The sequence below is a fragment of the Papaver somniferum genome, chromosome 11, assembly GCF_003573695.1.
Source record: "Papaver somniferum cultivar HN1 chromosome 11, ASM357369v1, whole genome shotgun sequence".
Taxonomy (NCBI): domain Eukaryota; kingdom Viridiplantae; phylum Streptophyta; class Magnoliopsida; order Ranunculales; family Papaveraceae; genus Papaver; species Papaver somniferum.
This window is the reverse complement of record NC_039368.1, coordinates 17,206,387-17,224,457: the sequence shown is the minus strand read 5'-3', so window position 1 is coordinate 17,224,457 and position 18,071 is coordinate 17,206,387. Positions and strand designations below refer to the sequence as shown.

At 39.2% G+C, this 18,071-nt stretch overlaps 1 protein-coding gene across 1 annotated transcript; it reads left to right on the top strand.

The window, feature by feature from the left end:
- Nucleotides 1–6,904: 6,904 nt before the first annotated feature.
- On the top strand, nucleotides 6,905–16,917 carry LOC113322082 (nardilysin-like). The gene is made up of 18 exons (XM_026570100.1): nucleotides 6,905–7,310; nucleotides 7,515–7,590; nucleotides 7,913–7,959; nucleotides 8,956–9,068; nucleotides 9,505–9,578; nucleotides 9,714–9,809; nucleotides 9,930–10,049; nucleotides 10,563–10,796; nucleotides 11,536–11,684; nucleotides 11,818–12,130; nucleotides 12,859–13,235; nucleotides 13,380–13,529; nucleotides 13,938–14,120; nucleotides 14,566–14,769; nucleotides 14,878–14,984; nucleotides 15,275–15,428; nucleotides 15,725–15,846; nucleotides 16,412–16,917. Exons 1-18 carry the CDS (start codon nucleotides 6,987–6,989, stop codon nucleotides 16,653–16,655), a joined length of 3,087 nt encoding a protein of 1,028 aa, XP_026425885.1. The 5' UTR covers nucleotides 6,905–6,986; the 3' UTR covers nucleotides 16,656–16,917.
- Nucleotides 16,918–18,071: the final 1,154 nt, after the last annotated feature.

The window sequence follows — 18,071 nt, the reverse complement described above, 5'->3', positions numbered from 1 at the left end:
CAACACCGACAAGTTAGAAGGCTTAACGGTTCACTCGCGATGGCTCAATCCCTTCAATATCTAAAGCACTCTGCTACTTCCTCCTCCAGCGTTCTTCCTTTACCTAAAGCGTTGTGCTACTTCCTCCTCCAGCGTTTTTCCTTTAGTATTTTCTTCAGCAATTTCCCTTTTCACTCAATATTTGTATTCCCTCCAAGATGAATGCACCGCTTGCATTCTTAATTAGGTTTCCGACTTCTATTTAAAGCATATCTTTCCTTTCAAACGAGTTTTCTGGATCTCAAAAATAAAAAAGAAAGAGAACCAAAAATCATCGTGAAACCATTTCCCATCAAATGTCAGAAAAGCCGAAACCCTGAAAGAAATATCTTGTTCGAAGCTCTAAAGGGAAGAATATACAAGAAACCATCAGACGACAGGAAAGATATGGATTGTCAAACAACTTATTCTGATGGAAGGATTGGATCTTTCAAATAAGAGGTTTTATTCATTCAAAGATGTGAAACTGTGGAAACTAGATGAACATAATACTACTTGGCAAAGCCCTAACTTCGCCATGAATACAAAGGAAGTAAAATGAGTTTGTGAAACATCAAAATGGTTACACGCCAAAGAGAAACAGCAAAAAAGAAGGGGAAACTGGTCATCGAAAGCAAATGCGTGGATCGCCAACTCCTATGTCAGAGCCCTTTCAAGCACTTTCCCCAACAATCTCTCGGGCAGCAAACGTTCCATCCAAAAGCCGCCTCACAATGACTCCAGCATCGTGTCCAGAAGCCGCCTCAGAAACAACGACTTCAGCATCGCGTCCAAAAGCCGCCTCAGCAGCAGCGACCTCAACATCCCACCCGGAAACCGCCTTAGCAGCAACAGTTTCCTCCTCCTGCCCGACATCCGCTTTAACAACCGTCCCAGCATATGCCACCATAACTTCTCCAACGTCGCCGATAGCAGTTTCGACGTCCACTCCAAAAGTTGCTTCGGTTTCATCAACCTCAGCGTCGTCTTCCTCGGAAGCTTTTTCAGCAACCTTTCGAGGATACCCCGGTTCATCCGCATCAGAATCAAGGATTATGACACCGTCTTGGACAGGGAAATTAAGCTGGCTCCTTCCTAGAAGATTCACGGACTCAGTTTTCCGTCGTTTCAACCGAGAGGCAAATCGTTCAGCCTTAACACTAGGCTGTATAGAAGTTTTGTTGCCCTGAAATCTCTCAACACGCCGGGATGCTTCGTCACATCCCCGCTTTTCCTCCATATCCACCGAAGCCATTAAAGCCTGAACAAGCATCCGCACTCTACATAAATAAGTGGAAGGCATGTCCTGAATAATTTCGCCAGCTTCAAGAATCAGAAAATCAATTCTATCCAACGTCTCCTCACAAGAAGAATACCGGTTTTCATCGATCACAAAGATTCTCTCCGAAGAGCCAGAGGTACGGTCGTCACTGGAAGATCCCATTATATGCTACAAAATCAAAAAAGGGGATAAGTTTTCGCCCTATATGCACCAACAATCTACATGAACAAGAAAACAGAATGAGGAACCAGGAGAAAACACGAGACGATACCTGTAAGGAGGATACACGTGATTTCAGGACGCCCTGTACGAACGAAGGATTCAAGATCTCCTCTTATATTCAGCAGAGTGATGAAATCCGAAAAAAGAAAACTTTCTACTGGTCATGAATTAAGGCGTGATATCGGCTGGAAGACATATTTGTCTATACGAGTCAATTTGGGTTGTGATATAAAAAAAAACGTGAAAGTACGTATTTGGAACACGCTGGCCTGCATTATCGCTACTGCTCTACTGCCAGCACTGAAACTTGGAAGCGGAACCGGCGGTATAACATGAGGAGGTGATCTAACATCTTTTATATGGACGTGATACTTTGGGATTTGAATAAGAAAAGGATTTACTATCTGAGCCGCGCATGGAAAGAGGAAACCGGGCCTACAAGCAACGCCAACAATTCGCGCCACATCAAGATAACAGTCCGCGCCGTGCCATGCCAGCACCATGCCAGGCCAACAGTCCGCGCCGCGCCATGCCCGCACCGTGCCAAGCCAGAGCCCGCACCAAATTTATGATAGCGGCTCCATTCCAATCCGACCAATGCTAGCGGCTTCATTCCAAGACGACCAATGCTGACGACTCCATTCCAAGACGACCAATGCTGACGGCTCCATTCTAAGCCGACCAATGCCGACGTTACATTTCACGCTAAGTCTATGCTAGCGGCTCCCTTCCAAGATGATGCCAACAGTCTACATCTCAGCCAGTAACCATCTCTACCACCCCGCGGCCTAGCCAGCAACACATAATTTACACAGAGACACCAACGCAAGAGTCATGGATTCTCTTTACCTCCCGAAAAAGGTTAGCCGGATCTTCCTGACCATCTTTTCATGACTTGCTGTTATGACTCTGTCCTTGTCTGTCACCATCTTATGCTTACCCCGCAACAATGCTCCTGTTCCGAGCTAAGCAGGGGACTTAATGTTGATGGTGATTTTTAGCTTAGGGTCAAAATCGTAAAACCTTGCATCTGACATGACGTCACTACCGACACTAGCACAAACAATGAACCATTCAACATGTCTACGTAAAATTACCGGGGAACCTTTTTTTTATATGTATATCCTCACGCCATGTTCCACGACAGAACCCTTAAGTACCGAATGGCATTGTCTCCGCACATGCCAGCCACGCATGCTAGCCAAGTGTGCCGACGGCATGCCAGCCACACCTCCGCGCCAAAGGCATGCCAACTATGCCAGCCGCGCCACCGTGCCAATGGCATACCATGCCAGCCACATCTCTGCGCCAAAGGTATGCCAACCATGCCAGCCGCACCACCGTGCCAGCCACATCTCCGCGCCAAAGGCATGCCAACCATGCCAGCCGCACCACCGTGCCAATGACATGTCGTGCCAGCCACATCTCCGCGCCAAAGGCATTCCAACCATGCCAATCGCACCACCATGCCAATGGCATGCCGTGCCAGCCACATCTCCGCGCCAAAGGCATGCCAACCATGCCAGCCGCACCACCGTGCCAATGTCATCCCGTGCCAGCCACATCTCCGCGCCAAAGGCATGCCAACCATGCCAGCCGTACCACCGTGCCAATGGCATGCCATGTCAGCCACATCTCCGCGCCGAAGGCATGCCAACCATGCCAGGCGCACCACCGTGCCAATGGCATGCCAAGCCAGCCACATCTCCACGCCAAAGGCATACCAACCATGCCAGCCGCACCATACTGCCAATGGCATGTCGTGCCAACCACACCTCCGCACCAAAGCCATGTCGGCCATGTCTCCATGCCGCTGGCTGCCAAACGAAGGGTTGCAACAATCAACGGCTACCCTTCCATCTGAGATGCAAATCTCAGCCGTCCAAGTTCTCCACCTAACGCATGGAAACTTCCGGCCCAAGGCCAAACATAACGGTTTGCCAAAACCCTAATTTTGGCCGCGCCTAAAATATGCCAAATCCATGCCGGCCCTACCACATGCCGCTGGCTGCCAAACGAAGGGTTGCAACAATCAACGACTACCCTTCCATTTGAGCTGCAGATCTCAGCCGTCCAAGTTCACCAGCTAACGCATGGAAACTTCCGGCCATAGGACAAACATCACGGTTTGCCAAAACCCTAATTTTGGCCGCGCCTAAAATATGCCAAAGCCATGCCGGCCCTACCACATCCCGCTGGCTTCCAAACGAAGGGTTGCAACAATCAACGGCTACCCTTCCATCTGAGATGCAGATGTTAGCCGTCAAAGTTCTCCACCTAACGCATGGAAACTTCCGGCCCAAGGCCAAACATCACGGTTTTCCAAAACCCTAATTTTGGTCGCGCCTAAAATATGCCAAAGCCATGCCGACGCTACCACATGCCGCTGACTACCAAACAGAGGGTTGCAACAATCGACGATCACCCTTCCTCCTGAGATACGAATCTCAGCCATACAAACTTGCCACCAAACGATTTGTGGCAATCTCTTGGCCACGGTGTCAATTCTCGGCCGCGACGCCAAAACCCTAATTTGGCCGTGCCAAGAGCATGCACGCGCTGCAACCATGCCGCTGGTTGCCACAAGAAGGGTTGCAACAATCAATGGCTTCCCTTCCTCCTGAGATACGAACCTCAGCCATACAAACTTGCCACCAAACGATTTGTGGCAATCTCTTGGCCACGGCGCCAATTCTTGGCCACGACGCCAAAACCCTAATTTGGCCGTGCCAAGAGCATGCAAGCGCTGCAACCATGCCACTGGTTTCCAAACAAAGAGTTGCAACAATCTACGGCTACCCTTCCTCATGAGATGCAAATCTCATCCATACAAACCTGCCACCAAACGACTCATGGAAATGTCTTGGCTGCGATGCTAACTCTTGGTCACGGCACCAACTTGGCTGCGATGCTAACTCTGGTCACGACACCAACTTGGCTACAAACACCAAATCCTTTGGCCACGCCACACGTAGCAACATGCTACACGTTTTCCACGAAAACACTCGAGACATCAAAACATGTCACAAACTGGGGGATGCTCATCAGGGTATTTGTCTGGCGGTTTACAGCGTGCGGCGTACACTACGTCCGTTACAGGAAAGTGTCATAAGGGTGAGGCGGTTAGTAAATACAAGAAGTAATGGTGAAACGTTTCCTTCATTATGGAAACATCAATTCCAGGCGTTACCGTTACCACTTTCTTCCATTTACTCAACCGTTTCACTTCTTACGAGACCAGGGTACGTTTCGTTGCGACTTGTATAAATAGGTCTCACCTATTTCCACCAAAGACAAGTATTTGGTCAGGATAATACAACACTCATAAATCACTTGTTAGCTTTCCCACCTGTTAGCTTTCCACTCTCTGATACAAGTCGTCAAACAACTACTCTTCCCGAATCAACTATTCTGGTCTCGGCACTCTCTTCGCTTCCCTCCCTAAACCAACCCTTCTCCTTCACTTTGTGACCGAAGCAAGTCTAGAACGACCATTTTTTGGTTTAGGCCGGATTTGTACAGATTGATCTCTCGAATCAAAGTACTCCCTTGCAGTACATTGTTTAGGGTTTAGACTCGTTTCTCACCCACACACTCGAAATTACCAAAATCAGCAGAAATCGTTTTCACCCTCAAACAGTAGTAAATAGAATAGTGGATGGTTTTTACAACCCAGTCTTCCGTGCAAAACGAAAATGGTTTTTACACGATCTCCCACTTCCCCATTCTTCCACTACCTCAAGCTGTCACCACTTACAAGAGATTAATGTGCTGCAATAAATAGGCTTTGAAACATATGCTTTAACAAGACTAAAAAGATTCGTAAAAAAAAAACATACGAGAAAAGTCAAGTTATCAGAAAATTTTAGAAAATTTATCTCGTCTACACAGAGAATCGTCTTCACAACAGTTCAACACATCATATCACCAACATATCAATCTTCATTGATCTCCACACAATCTCAGCTTCCCTCCCTACAACCCGATCCTTCTCTCTCTCTTGTGACCGAATTGAACCTGGAACGTCCATTGTCTTAGTTTAGGCCAGGGTCCTACAGATTAGTCTATCGAACTCAAAGTACTCCCATACAGTACATTTGTTTAAAGGTTCGGACGATTTGCTACTTCGACCTGCTTCTGCGAGCACTTGCCTCTTCCACCACTTTTTTACCATAAAACCTGTGAATCATTTTTACCCGCAAACAACAATGTAGAATACAGTTTCGTACCAAACATATAGATTATATAAGGTTTGTCCATACAGGTTCAGGAATGAAAAATTTGGTGATGTACTAGATACCCTCTCCTTTCAGCAAATATATCGACTTATACGAGAATTAATGATAAACTAACGGTTATGGCTTGATTTTTTGTTTTCTCATTTCTTATATTTGTTTTGGGAAAAGAAAGAAAAACAACATAATGAATTTTATTTAGGTCACTAGAACTCAAGTTTTAAAGATAGAAAGAAAAGAATGAAAAAAATGAACTACCAAGAATGAAATACAAAGATCCAATGTCACATGTATAATATTCGTTATTGCCATTGGATAGCTACATGATCATGATAATGTTTGTTCATCAGATAATCAAAATAAGATGTGTCAATTTCAAATGAGTGTTCAGGATAGAAATAAATTGTCATTTCAATTTTAAGATTTTAAGGATAATACCAAATAGTATATGGACTTAAAAATAAGATAATTTTACGAATCCTAGGAATTTTAAATGAGTTGCCAAACACACGAGGGATTTACATGAATTCCAGAATTTGTAATCCCATGAAATTATAAATCCTCGAAATCGTGAATTCTGCAAACAAACACACCATTAACTGAATCGGATCTTGGATTTTTTGTGAAGTTAATTATCCATAATATTAACAAAATTTCCTTTGGCACAAGTTCAACCATTAACAAAAAAAATAGTAGCACTGCTAGGCACAAGTTCAACCATTAATAATAATAAAAAAAAAAACTACGATGAACTTCGTGCAACAAAGATTCAATATCAACGTATGGCAATACATCTGCAACAAAGAGTTCACAAATCCAATATTTCATACAATATTACTCAGGGGTGATACCATTTTATATAGGAAAAATAAATATTAATAGATCCTGATTATCGGATCGCTCAATTGATATCACCCACACTAATAGTGATATATTTTTGTAAATCATGCTTAATCATCGTAGAAATCCCAATCTAATCGACCAAAACTTGATCATTTCTTTCTCAAACAATCCAACTATCGACTATACCATCGAGGACCGAGGTTAGCAGGAGGCTTGTAAAATTTGAAGGCCCAGTTTCACGAAGTGGCCTCAAAATAAAATATAGCCCGTGCTTATTTGTTGTCACCCAAAACAAATACAGTCCGGTTGAACTTATTCACTCCTGCTCTTTCTTCTCCTCTTTCTCTACCTGTGCGTTCACCCTCTCTAGACTGTAAAGCAAGAAAATGGTAAGCGATAAGTCTAAATGTCTAGATGATGTGGTGATTAAAGCACCAACAGATAAACGTTTATACAGAATTGTTTATCTCCCAAATGGTCTTCAGGCTCTTCTTATTCACGATCCTGAAATCTTTCCTGAAGGCCCCCCTGATCCTTCTAAAACCCTAGAAAATGATAATGCCGAAGAAGAAGAAGAGGAAGACGATGAAGAAGAAGAAGATGAAGATGATGACGATGAAGAAGAAGATGGCGAAGATGACGAAGAAGAAGATGATGAAGAAGAGGAAGAACTGAATGAGAAACGTACTGGTGTTCCCCCAACTAAGAAGGTAAATTTCTATTCAGTGTAACTATATTTGATTGGAGAGTTTGGGTTGATTGTAGGTGTTACTGCAATTTTATTTAGGTTTTTGGAAACTTGACGTTATTTTAGGGTTTAGTGTGATAGTTTCATATTAGAAAATGTTTATGTTCCTCTATTGGGATTATTTATCTCGTAGGAAATTTTTTGATTTTGCCTGTGTTTTGTGCAGGCAGCAGCAGCAATGTCTGTAGGAATGGGAAGCTTTTCTGATCCTTCTGAGGCTCAGGGTCTTGCTCATTTTCTAGGTTGGATTCTGAGACTAGTTTTATTTTTCCAGCAATAGTAGAAGTTGAAATGCAGTTAATACTTACCTTGTGATTTTGTTGAGTCAAAAGTATATCCCCTCAGTATAATTAACTAATGTTGAGATTGATCTAGAAGAATTTTGGAACTCTATATATGCCAAACTAAGCCGTAGAAAAAGTTATTGAATGGTTTTGAAGAAAATTGTTGTACACATTGTCAGAACCTTGTAAAGTCTGACCTCTGCATATGATGTGTATCCTCTAAACGCGTCACTGTTTGAGTATGTAGTAGTTATTGATATTGGACCTTATATGCTTGCAGAACACATGCTCTTTATGGGAAGTGCTGAATTTCCAGATGAAAATGAGGTTTGTTACTTTTGTTCATCACTTTTTTTTTCATAGACTAAAGTTCAATAGTAAGAAATTGCTAGATTTGCCACACTTAGATTTGCTGTGCACAGTCAGACCTGCAAACACAAGCGTTATGTTTTAACTGAATAAAGAATTTCACAACTTTCGGGAGGTCACATTAGCCACTTTATCTCATTTAACCTTGAAAAGGGCCATGTGAAACCATTCGGATTTAGTGCTTTGCCACTTTATCTCATGCTATTTGCTTTCGGTGATGTGGCTATGTATCTGTTTACTGCTGAGACAATAATGTAGCCTGAAGAAATATCATTGTGCAAACTGAATAATTTTACCATGACCAGCCATTTGATTTTGATTTTAAGAAGATATATCCCTGGGTGATGAAATAGGATTCCACTAGTCATTTTAGAGGAATCGGTGCATTATGCCATCAAATACCAGCATTTGAATGTTGAAGAGCGTAGATGGATTTTTTGATGTCAGACGGAGAGGGGCGGCTTTGATAGTAATTAATGCGAGAGGATTTAATAAGATAGATTTTATGGACAAACTTCTTAATAGATGTATCAGTTACTGCAGTTGGGTATATGCACTGAAGTTAGCTTTGTTCCTAATCCATACATAGTATAGAAGAGCCACATGAGAGGTCGTACACGAGCTTAATGGACTAGGGTTTAAACATTCAACTGCTAGCTTTTTGTACTTACTCAAATGATTTTCTGTAAGTCTATGGTTATATTACCGCGTATTGTGAAAGTAGCTTCTTCCATTGTTTTGTTGCGCACAAAGCTAAAACATGCTGCTTTTGGATGCTTTCAGTTGTTCATTACACATATTCCAATTGAATAACTGGTTTAGGAATCCAGTATGCAAACTAGGTCTGACAAATGTTGTTTCTGATATAGTTTGCCTAATTCGTGTGAAAATTTATGCTGATCTGTTGTTTTCATGGCTGTGGATCTCCCAATTTTACTATTTTTTTCCTTCTAGTATGATAGTTACATATCCAAGCACGGAGGCTCAACAAATGCCTACACGGAAACAGAGCATACATGCTACCATTTCGAGGTTAAGAGAGAGTTTCTCAAGGGAGCCCTTAGAAGGTAACTGCCAATCTTTTAATTAACTGGTGTTTCTACCTTTTTCTTTAATTTGAGGTGTCACCATCTAAAGGTTTGTTCATCGTGAATTGTCAAGGCTGGGATGATATGTTTGTTGTAGCCTGTTATGTTTACAGTTTCCTACTTATTTTTAATTTTACATTATCCAAAAAGAGAAGAGTAGTTCTGAAACTCTTTGCCATCCAATGTTTTCTCTTTCTCTGTGCGTAACTGTTTTACAGATTTGAATATTTCATTCCTCATTTTATCTGTCTGATTCCTTAGATGTTTTCAAATTTTTCATATGGATAGGTAATAGGTTCTGGTGGTTTAAGTTTATGCAAAACTGTTTTAATGGTATATGTTTCATCAAATGGCATATTTTTGTTATATTCTGTTGACTACGTGAACATTGTTGTTGGTTCTTTCCTGTTCTCAGGTTTTCGCAGTTCTTTGTTTCACCTTTAGTCAAGGCTGAGTCTATGGAGCGAGAGGTTTTAGCTGTAGATTCAGGTAGCTGCGGTACCAAGTTTAAGTGTTTATGTTTTTTTGCCAAGATTTTCATACCTGAGGTGTTGCTTACTTTCTACTTTGTTGTATTTGTCTTTCGAATGTGCCTATACCATTCTGCAACAAAATCAATTGCAGAGTTTAATCAGGTTCTACAGAATGACCATTGTCGACTTCAGCAACTTCAGTGTCATACATCTGCTTCTGGTCATGCTTTTAACAAGTTCTTTTGGGGTAGAGATCTAGTAACCAGCTTGAACGTTTATTTGATTACTTACGGCAGAAGTACATGTGTTTTCATTTTACACTCATCTTGTTTATCATTGTTAATATGTTTTCTGTTCTTTACAATAGGAAATAAGAAGAGCCTGGCTGATGCTGTAGAAAAGGGAGTCAACCTACGGGAACAAATTCTTGAGTTTTACAGAGAATATTACCATGGTGGTTTGATGAAACTAGTAGTCATTGGTGGAGGTGAGTTTTGAAGAACATATTATAGAATCTTGTTTTTATTTACCTTTCAGTAACGTTCACTATTATTTTTCTCTTATCGTGTAAGGGTTACATGTTACAGTACTTATATTTTCGCAATGATGATGCTACAATGTCAGAATATCCAAATTTAGGAGTTTTCTTTCATTAAGAATAACTGAGAAGGAAGTATCATGGAGATATCAAAAATATACTTTTCTGTTCTTTTCAAAATTTGAGAACTGAATTTTCCTTATTTTTAATTTGGATTTGGAAGAATATACCTACTTTTGTAAAATAGAATACCAAGAGGTTCCACGAGAGGTAGAGGCAGAATTTTTTGTGAGGTTCGTCTAAAATAGAATCCATACTGCAGGCAAAACTTTCCAGTGATTTTGATTACCATTATGCCAAGTACTAATTAAAGGACTAGTTATCACTTTTCGTTTAGAAAAATGCAATTAATGATTTATATGTAATTCATTGTAATAGTTGGTATTGTAAAAACTGCTGCAGAGTCTCTTGACGTACTTCAGGAATGGGTGGAGGAACTCTTCAGTGATGTCAAAGAAGGAAGTCAGTCAAGTATAAAAATTGAAAGTCAGTTGCCTATTTGGAAAGCTGGTAAAATATACAGGTTACAGGCAGTTAAAGATCTTCATAATCTCAATCTAACCTGGACACTGCCATGTCTTCGCAAAGAATATCTGAAGAAACCAGAGGATTACTTAGCTCATCTCCTCGGCCATGGTAAGCTGTTTCACATCCTGATAGTTTTTTGCTGGGAAAACTCGAAACTGTGCACCTTTTGTTATGTCGGTTACCCTAAGCTTGATGATCTTCTTAGCTTCCTAAGGATCTTGGTAATGCCATTACCTGTGTTATTACATAAGCTTGATGGTCTTCTTAGCTTTAACACATAATTTTTCGGTTATTTTGTAAATAAAGTCTTCGAGTTACGAGCTTATCTTCTGTTGAAGTGTTATTTTAGTTTATAGTTACTGCCCTTTGCAGAGTTCGTTGTCCTCCATATATATCAATATTAAGGGTTTCTTCACTGTGTTTTTCTTTTTTTCTTTGTGTGGATATAACTTCTCATTTTAATTACCATAAGATATTGGTATTCTGCTGCTTCATCTGCTTCTTTGAGAGAGAAATCGTATTTGGGATATGGCGTCAATGCTTAATTTAGTCTTGTTAAGTGATACATATGGGATAACACATTAGTACTAGTCCCTGGATTACAGTACTAGTCCCTGGATTACATGCAAACAGCAATTAAGGATAGAAGATTAATCATAGAATTGTAGATAAAGTTACTTTTCAGAATTTTTTGTATATTTAGTATACCTTAGTTTTGTCAGCATATGTATTGGTACCTTAGGAAAAGAACCTGTAAGATATTAGAATTGTGTTTCATGATGTTGCTCATATAGTCATTTGTATACGTTGTATCTACTAAATAAACAAAGTGAAATTTGACTATCAGAGGGAAAGGGAAGCTTGCTCTATTTTCTAAAAGCTAAAGGATATGCAACTTCTTTATCTGCTGGTGTTGGCGATGATGGGATGTATCGGTCCTCTATAGCTTATATCTTTAACATGTCTGTATACCTAACTGATTCTGGCTTGGAGAAGGTATTACCTATGGTTCTTTTTGTAAGAAAAAGCTTCAAATGTTCCTTTCAACATTTTTTTGTCGCTTTTGTTTGGTTAATTCCTGTTCTTGTTAAGTTTTTCATCTGTATGTTTTAACATAATGCTTTGGCAGGTGTTTGAGGTTATTGGAGTTGTTTATCAGTACCTTAAATTATTGGGTCAAGCTGAGACTCAGCAGTGGATATTCAAGGAACTCCAAGATATTGGAAATTTGGAATTTAGATTTGCAGAGGAGCAACCACAGGATGATTATGCTGCAGAGCTTGCAGAAAATTTGCTTCGCTACTCAGATGAACACATCATATATGGGGATTATGCATATGAAGTCTGGGATAATAATTTGATTAAACATGTTTTGAGTTTTTTTACTCCAGAAAACATGAGGGTTGACATTTTGTCGAAGTCTTTTGATTTGCAGTCAAAAGGTAATTTTGTGCAACTTCAGTTGATTATTGCAGAGTATCCTATTTTCCTTATGTTCATAGTAGTTCATATAAGATATATTGCTACTCTAAAAGCCCCACTAGATGTACATTGTGAGAGTGCCGTGTTATGTTTTTATTTGGAAGTATGACGTGTGGAAAGAATATATATTCTAGGGTGACATGGTATAGATTCTATGTTTCTTCTGTACTCTTATAAGCAGCATTGCAGTTTTGGATGTTACTCGGGATCCCAACCTATACAATAAATTGGTTCCTGTCTTCGTCTGTCGCTTGTCACTCAAATAAGTGGGACTGGAATATGATAGTTTTCCTGATCCCTTTGCTTAGGAGTTACATACTATTCTTGGATACCTATATCTATCCCTATGTGGCAATAATATATAGGCTAGTTGAATTTGGGGTGCTTTTTATGGTTTTCATAATCCTTACATGTAATTCCAAAGATCTAGTAATATAACCCAATACAACACCAGAAACTCATGCCTAACAGTCCAAATACGTAAAACCAAGAAACATCATACCCTGCTTGGGTTTGTTCCTAGAGGCCTCTTGTTTACTCGCCAGAATGAAATAACTTTTTTTTTTTTTTTGACAGTTTTATTTAGCAATAACTTTACTTCTCTCAAATTAATTGAATCACAGAAATTTGAGTATTGTAATTTTAAAATATTTTTGCAGTTAACTTAAGTTTTCTCTGAATATTTCAGATATTAAATGTGAACCATGGTTTGGATCAAAATATATTGACGAAGATATTTCACCATCACTTTTGGAGCTTTGGAGGGAATCTCCTCGGATTGATCCATCTTTGCACATACCATTTAGAAATGAGTTCATTCCATGTGATTTTTCCATCCGCAGTCCTAATCCTAATAATGATGTGAATGTGTGCCTCCCGAAATGTGTACTTGATCAACCATTGATGAAGTTCTGGTATAAGCTTGATCAAACCTTTAAAGTTCCTCGTGCAAATGCATATTTCCTTATAACTGTGAAGGGAGCATACAGCAATGTTAAAAGTTGTGTTCAGACTGAGTTGTTCGTAAACCTTCTGAAAGATGAGCTCAATGAGATTTTGTATCAGGTAATGATTATGATTGTTTTTATGAAGAGCCTCTAATCTGTTCTTCGAAGATACTTCCTTGTTATATTTGTCATCGTTTGTCAGCGCTGTTGGTTCTTGATTTACGAGCATAGATTTTATGAATTTTTAATCTCGTATGTGTAGGCTGGTGTTGCGAAATTGGATACCTCGTTGTCTATCGTCGGAGATAAGCTTGAGCTGAAGGTCTATGGTTTCAACGACAAGCTTCAAGTTTTGTTGTCTAAAATACTAACCATAACAAAATCTTTTATGCCGAATGATGACCGTTTTAAGGTATGGTAATGGTAGTTGGATCAAGCGTTATATACTTATTTTTATTCTCTTGTACTTGTTCTAGTTGTGAAAATATTACAAAGTCTAGTGTAATAATATGCTGCCAACCTTGTCTATGGGTTGCAAATATGTCAAATGAGTCTGGCTAACAATATCTGATTAATCTCATCCTGACCTAATGGGAAGCAGTGTTGAATTGTTGAATATCGAATATTAAGAATCATAAGTATATAAAGCTAAGAATTAGACTATAATCAAGCCAAGACCACTCATTGTATAAAAGAAATTGGAATACTAGGCGATATCTCTATCTTTCTGCCTCTTCACCAAGAGATACTTAAAGATGCTGAATGTTAGTAATTACCCTCACTTTGTAATTTGTGTTACAACTCTTGTTGATTATAACAGGTCATCAAAGAGGAGATGGAGAGATCTTTCAGAAACACAAATATGAAGCCATTAAATCATTCGTCATATTTGAGACTTCAAGTCTTGCGAGAGGATTACTGGGATGTGGATGACAAATTATCTTGTCTGACAGACTTATCTCTTGGTGATCTTAAGGCATTTATTCCGGAGCTTCTTTCTGAGGTACATTAGTCAGTGCTCACCTAATTACTTTCTTGTCCTCTGACCAAAGCTACTGTGATGACCGATGCAGGCATCTCTTACACATGACCTGTCCTCCAATAGGTCTAAATTTAAATTGTGGAACACGCAAAAGTCAGAACTAATTGGATGAACTCAATTTCATTTTTGTCTACTTCTGGTTATCTTAATATCAGATGTTCTAGCTCAAACTTAAAAGACTAGGCCACGTGTTTTGCATCTTTCAAGATACCACTTGGCACTTGGTTTGATCATCTAAAAAGTTCAACCAACTACCCCTGGTACTTTTGCATCATGCACAGCATAGGCATGCTAGAATATTAGTAAGATATGCTTAGTTCTCTATGTCAGGGATGACGTATAACTCATGTTAGTTTATTTTCAGATGCTGGATTAACTACATTTGTTTTTTCTTTTACTGAAACAGTTGCATATCGAGTGCCTTTGCCACGGTAATTTATCAGAGGAAGAAGCTATCAGTATATCGGAAATCTTCAGAAGACACTTTCCGGTACAACCACTTCCATCGGAATCGAGGCATGCAGAACGTGTTATTTGTCTTCCCTCGGGTTCGAAGCTTGTTAGAGATGTACGTGTGAAGAATAAGCTGGAAGTGAATTCTGTTGCCGAGGTAATCAAAATGGTGGACTGTCTTCCTCTTTCTGTTTATCAGACACATGCAGGGTCTCGGACAACCTTATTGATTTTGTTTATGTTTCATATTGACCTTTCCTTGCAGCTTTATTTTCAAATTGAGCAAGACATTGGCACAGAGGCTACCAAACTCAGAGCGCTTGCAGATCTTTTTGATGATATTATAGAGGAACCGCTTTTTGATCAGCTAAGGTAGGCCCTTTTGTGCTTGCAGCAGTCGGCTGGTTTGTTGTTTATGACCCGCAAAATTATTTAGTGCAATCAACTAGATTGTGCTTCCTATACGTTATTTATCTATTGCTTATCTGCTTTTGAATCCTAATAAGTCCCGACTCCTTGCAGATGTTGTTGATAGGGTTGATAAAACCTCATTAGTACTCTATCTGTCTACCTTGACATCTTTTATTTCTCACTGGCAATGGAATATGAGTACTTGACTTGTTTGATTTAAATAATCCTTTATTTGATTATGTGTGATGCAGGACAAAAGAGCAGCTTGGGTACACTGTTCAATGTAGCCCACGTGTAACGTACCGTGTGCTGGGATTTTGCTTCGTTGTTCAGTCCTCCAAGTACAATCCAGTTTACTTGCAGGGTAGAATTGACAACTTCATAGATAGCCTGCAGGAGTTACTGGTATGCAGCCAACTCTTAGGAAATTTAATTTGAACTTTTTACCGTGGCACTTAGTATTGTTAATATTGCTGTCGAATGCATAAGCATTGTAAATATATATAGAAGTATATATATATATTGTATAGAAGTCCAGGGGCTTAAAAAATGGTTATTTTGGATAAATTCATTGAAGGAAAAGTTTTCTGTTCTTCGTGTTCGGATTCCCTTTTAATTGTTACTTAAAAAGAACCAGAAAATGCTCACTGTTACGAGGCACCCTTTCTTCTTTCCGATTCTTTTTATTCTTTCGCATTCAGGAGGAGCTTGATGATGAATCCTTCGAGAATTACAAAAGTGGATTGATAGCAAAGAAATTGGAGAAGGAGCCATCACTTCAGTACGAAACCAACCATCTTTGGGGTCAAGTTGTGGATAAAAGGTATTATTTCTATTCTAAGGTAGAAGATGGTCAGTATTGTTCAAGTTAGTCACTAAATCATCATCCACGTGACTCTGGAAACTGTCTTTACAAAGTCGACCTGGTCAAACCACCGAAATCTATCCAATATAGAGACACGTCATTGAAATTGTACATGATTCAAAAATTACTGTGACTGTCATCATATACAATATAGGTTTATGCTATTACATGATCGGTCAAGATAATTTTATGCTGTACAGCTGTGAGCTGCGATCTGTTCTTCCACCAGATCTGGCGAATTCACTTTCACATTCATTTTCTATTTTTACTTGCTTTAATGAGCAGTTATTATTTTTTGATGTCTTCACATGTAATTGCTGAAATTATGACATATGGTCTTTTACGAACTATTGATGAGCTAGAAGTTAGTGATAAGTGGCTTATGCTTGTAACTTCTACACAGTAGTGATATTAGAGTTGCCCAATTTTTATCTACACACTAGTGACAAATGCAAATCTTTATCTGGATTATACTAGAGTTGCCCGATTTTTTCATGAGAAATAAAATCTGGCACATCTTCAGGTACATGTTTGACATGATGGAGAAAGAAGTTGAAGAGCTGAAAACCATCAAGAAAAGTGATGTTATTGACTGGTACAAAACGTATATCAGTTCGTCGTCTTCGCAGTGTCGTCGACTTGCAGTTCGTGTTTGGGGATGCAACACTGACATGAAAGAGGCAGAAGCCGAACGTGAATCTGTTATGGTCATTGAGGATGTAATGGCATATAAGATGCAAGCAGATTTCTATCCTAGCCTTTGTTGAACTCGAAGAGCTGTCAGATTACGGTAACAAATGTGGTAATTTATCCAGAACTCTTGGTTTTTAATTCACATTAAAGTTGATTGGATAACTATATATTTTTCCAATACAAAAAGAAGGGGCGGTAAAAGTAAAAGAATGAGAAATTTTTGTTTGAGGTTCATGTAAAATCCATTTTGCAGCTGACTACTAAAATAAAGCCCCCAAAGATGCTTATTTTTTGACACATCCCCCATAATTTCTTCATGGTCCGTTTTGGTATTTCTTTTGCTCCTGTCCAATTTTTTCGTCGTCTTCTTGATTTATGCTGTTCAGTGTTTTTTAATTAATTAATTTTTTTTTTTTAGTTGTGAAAAACCATATGCTGATACATCCTGGTAAAACATGGACTGGGCTGGATGCATTAGAGAATTAGATATTCATATAGGAGATCACAGTGTGATCCTTTCAGGTGAAACCTAGCTGGTACCCATGGCATGGTATGCTATACCATGTTATCGACTCAGAATGCCTTAAGATTCTGATTTTGTGTTACGGTTTTCAGATGGGTCTTGTATTACTTTAGGAAAAGTAGGAAAATAAATTGGAAAACATCTTTAAATCAATCTCCGTGGATCCCAAAAGATTGCTGCATTCATCTTTTTAGTGATCGTGAATTCCGGGAGCTTTTAACTCAGAAATATAAAATGTTTCAAACTAGTTTTGTTTCTCGAAGTTTATGGAGATCTAATTTTATGTTTTAACTAAATCAAATCATGTTCCCCTTTATAGGGACTAAATCTTCATATTAAAATGCTTGGGTCACTAACCCTAGAAAGTTAGAAAAGTAAGTAGGAAATCTAACTGAAACCTAACTTGTGAATTTTGAAGTCTTCCCTAGGTATGAAAAGTTTCTTCATTCTGCTTGTTTTCAGCAAGATTTGTATACTTGTTGTGTGTAGGAAGTCATATTAATAGTGAAAGTCTACCAGGAGGTGAAACACCCAAAGCAAGGTCAATAACCCTTATCCATAAAATAAAGATTTCTTATGGAGAAATGAAAAACAGGAACATCCCCATGAAGTGATGAAGACAGTGAGGGTCCTTAGGACTATTTGTCTGTGAGATGAGAACATCGCCAACATGTATATTCTTACTTGGGTGGATAAAATGTCTGTTTATACCACTCAAAATTCCCCATTAAGAACTACACATGGTGGTAGGTCCTTGTACGATTTGAGAATCAAACCCTGATGGAAAGTGCATGTTGAGCTACAGTTTGAATGGTAATGACCCCCTTGTTCATCAACTGTCAGCTTTCAAAGAAGCAACTGTTCTTAAGAAAGCAACTACTCTTTAAAGTTCACTTTATAAATCCATGTTATAGGGTTTACTCAAATTCTCTTCACTAATACAAGTGGAATTACAACAAGATGATCA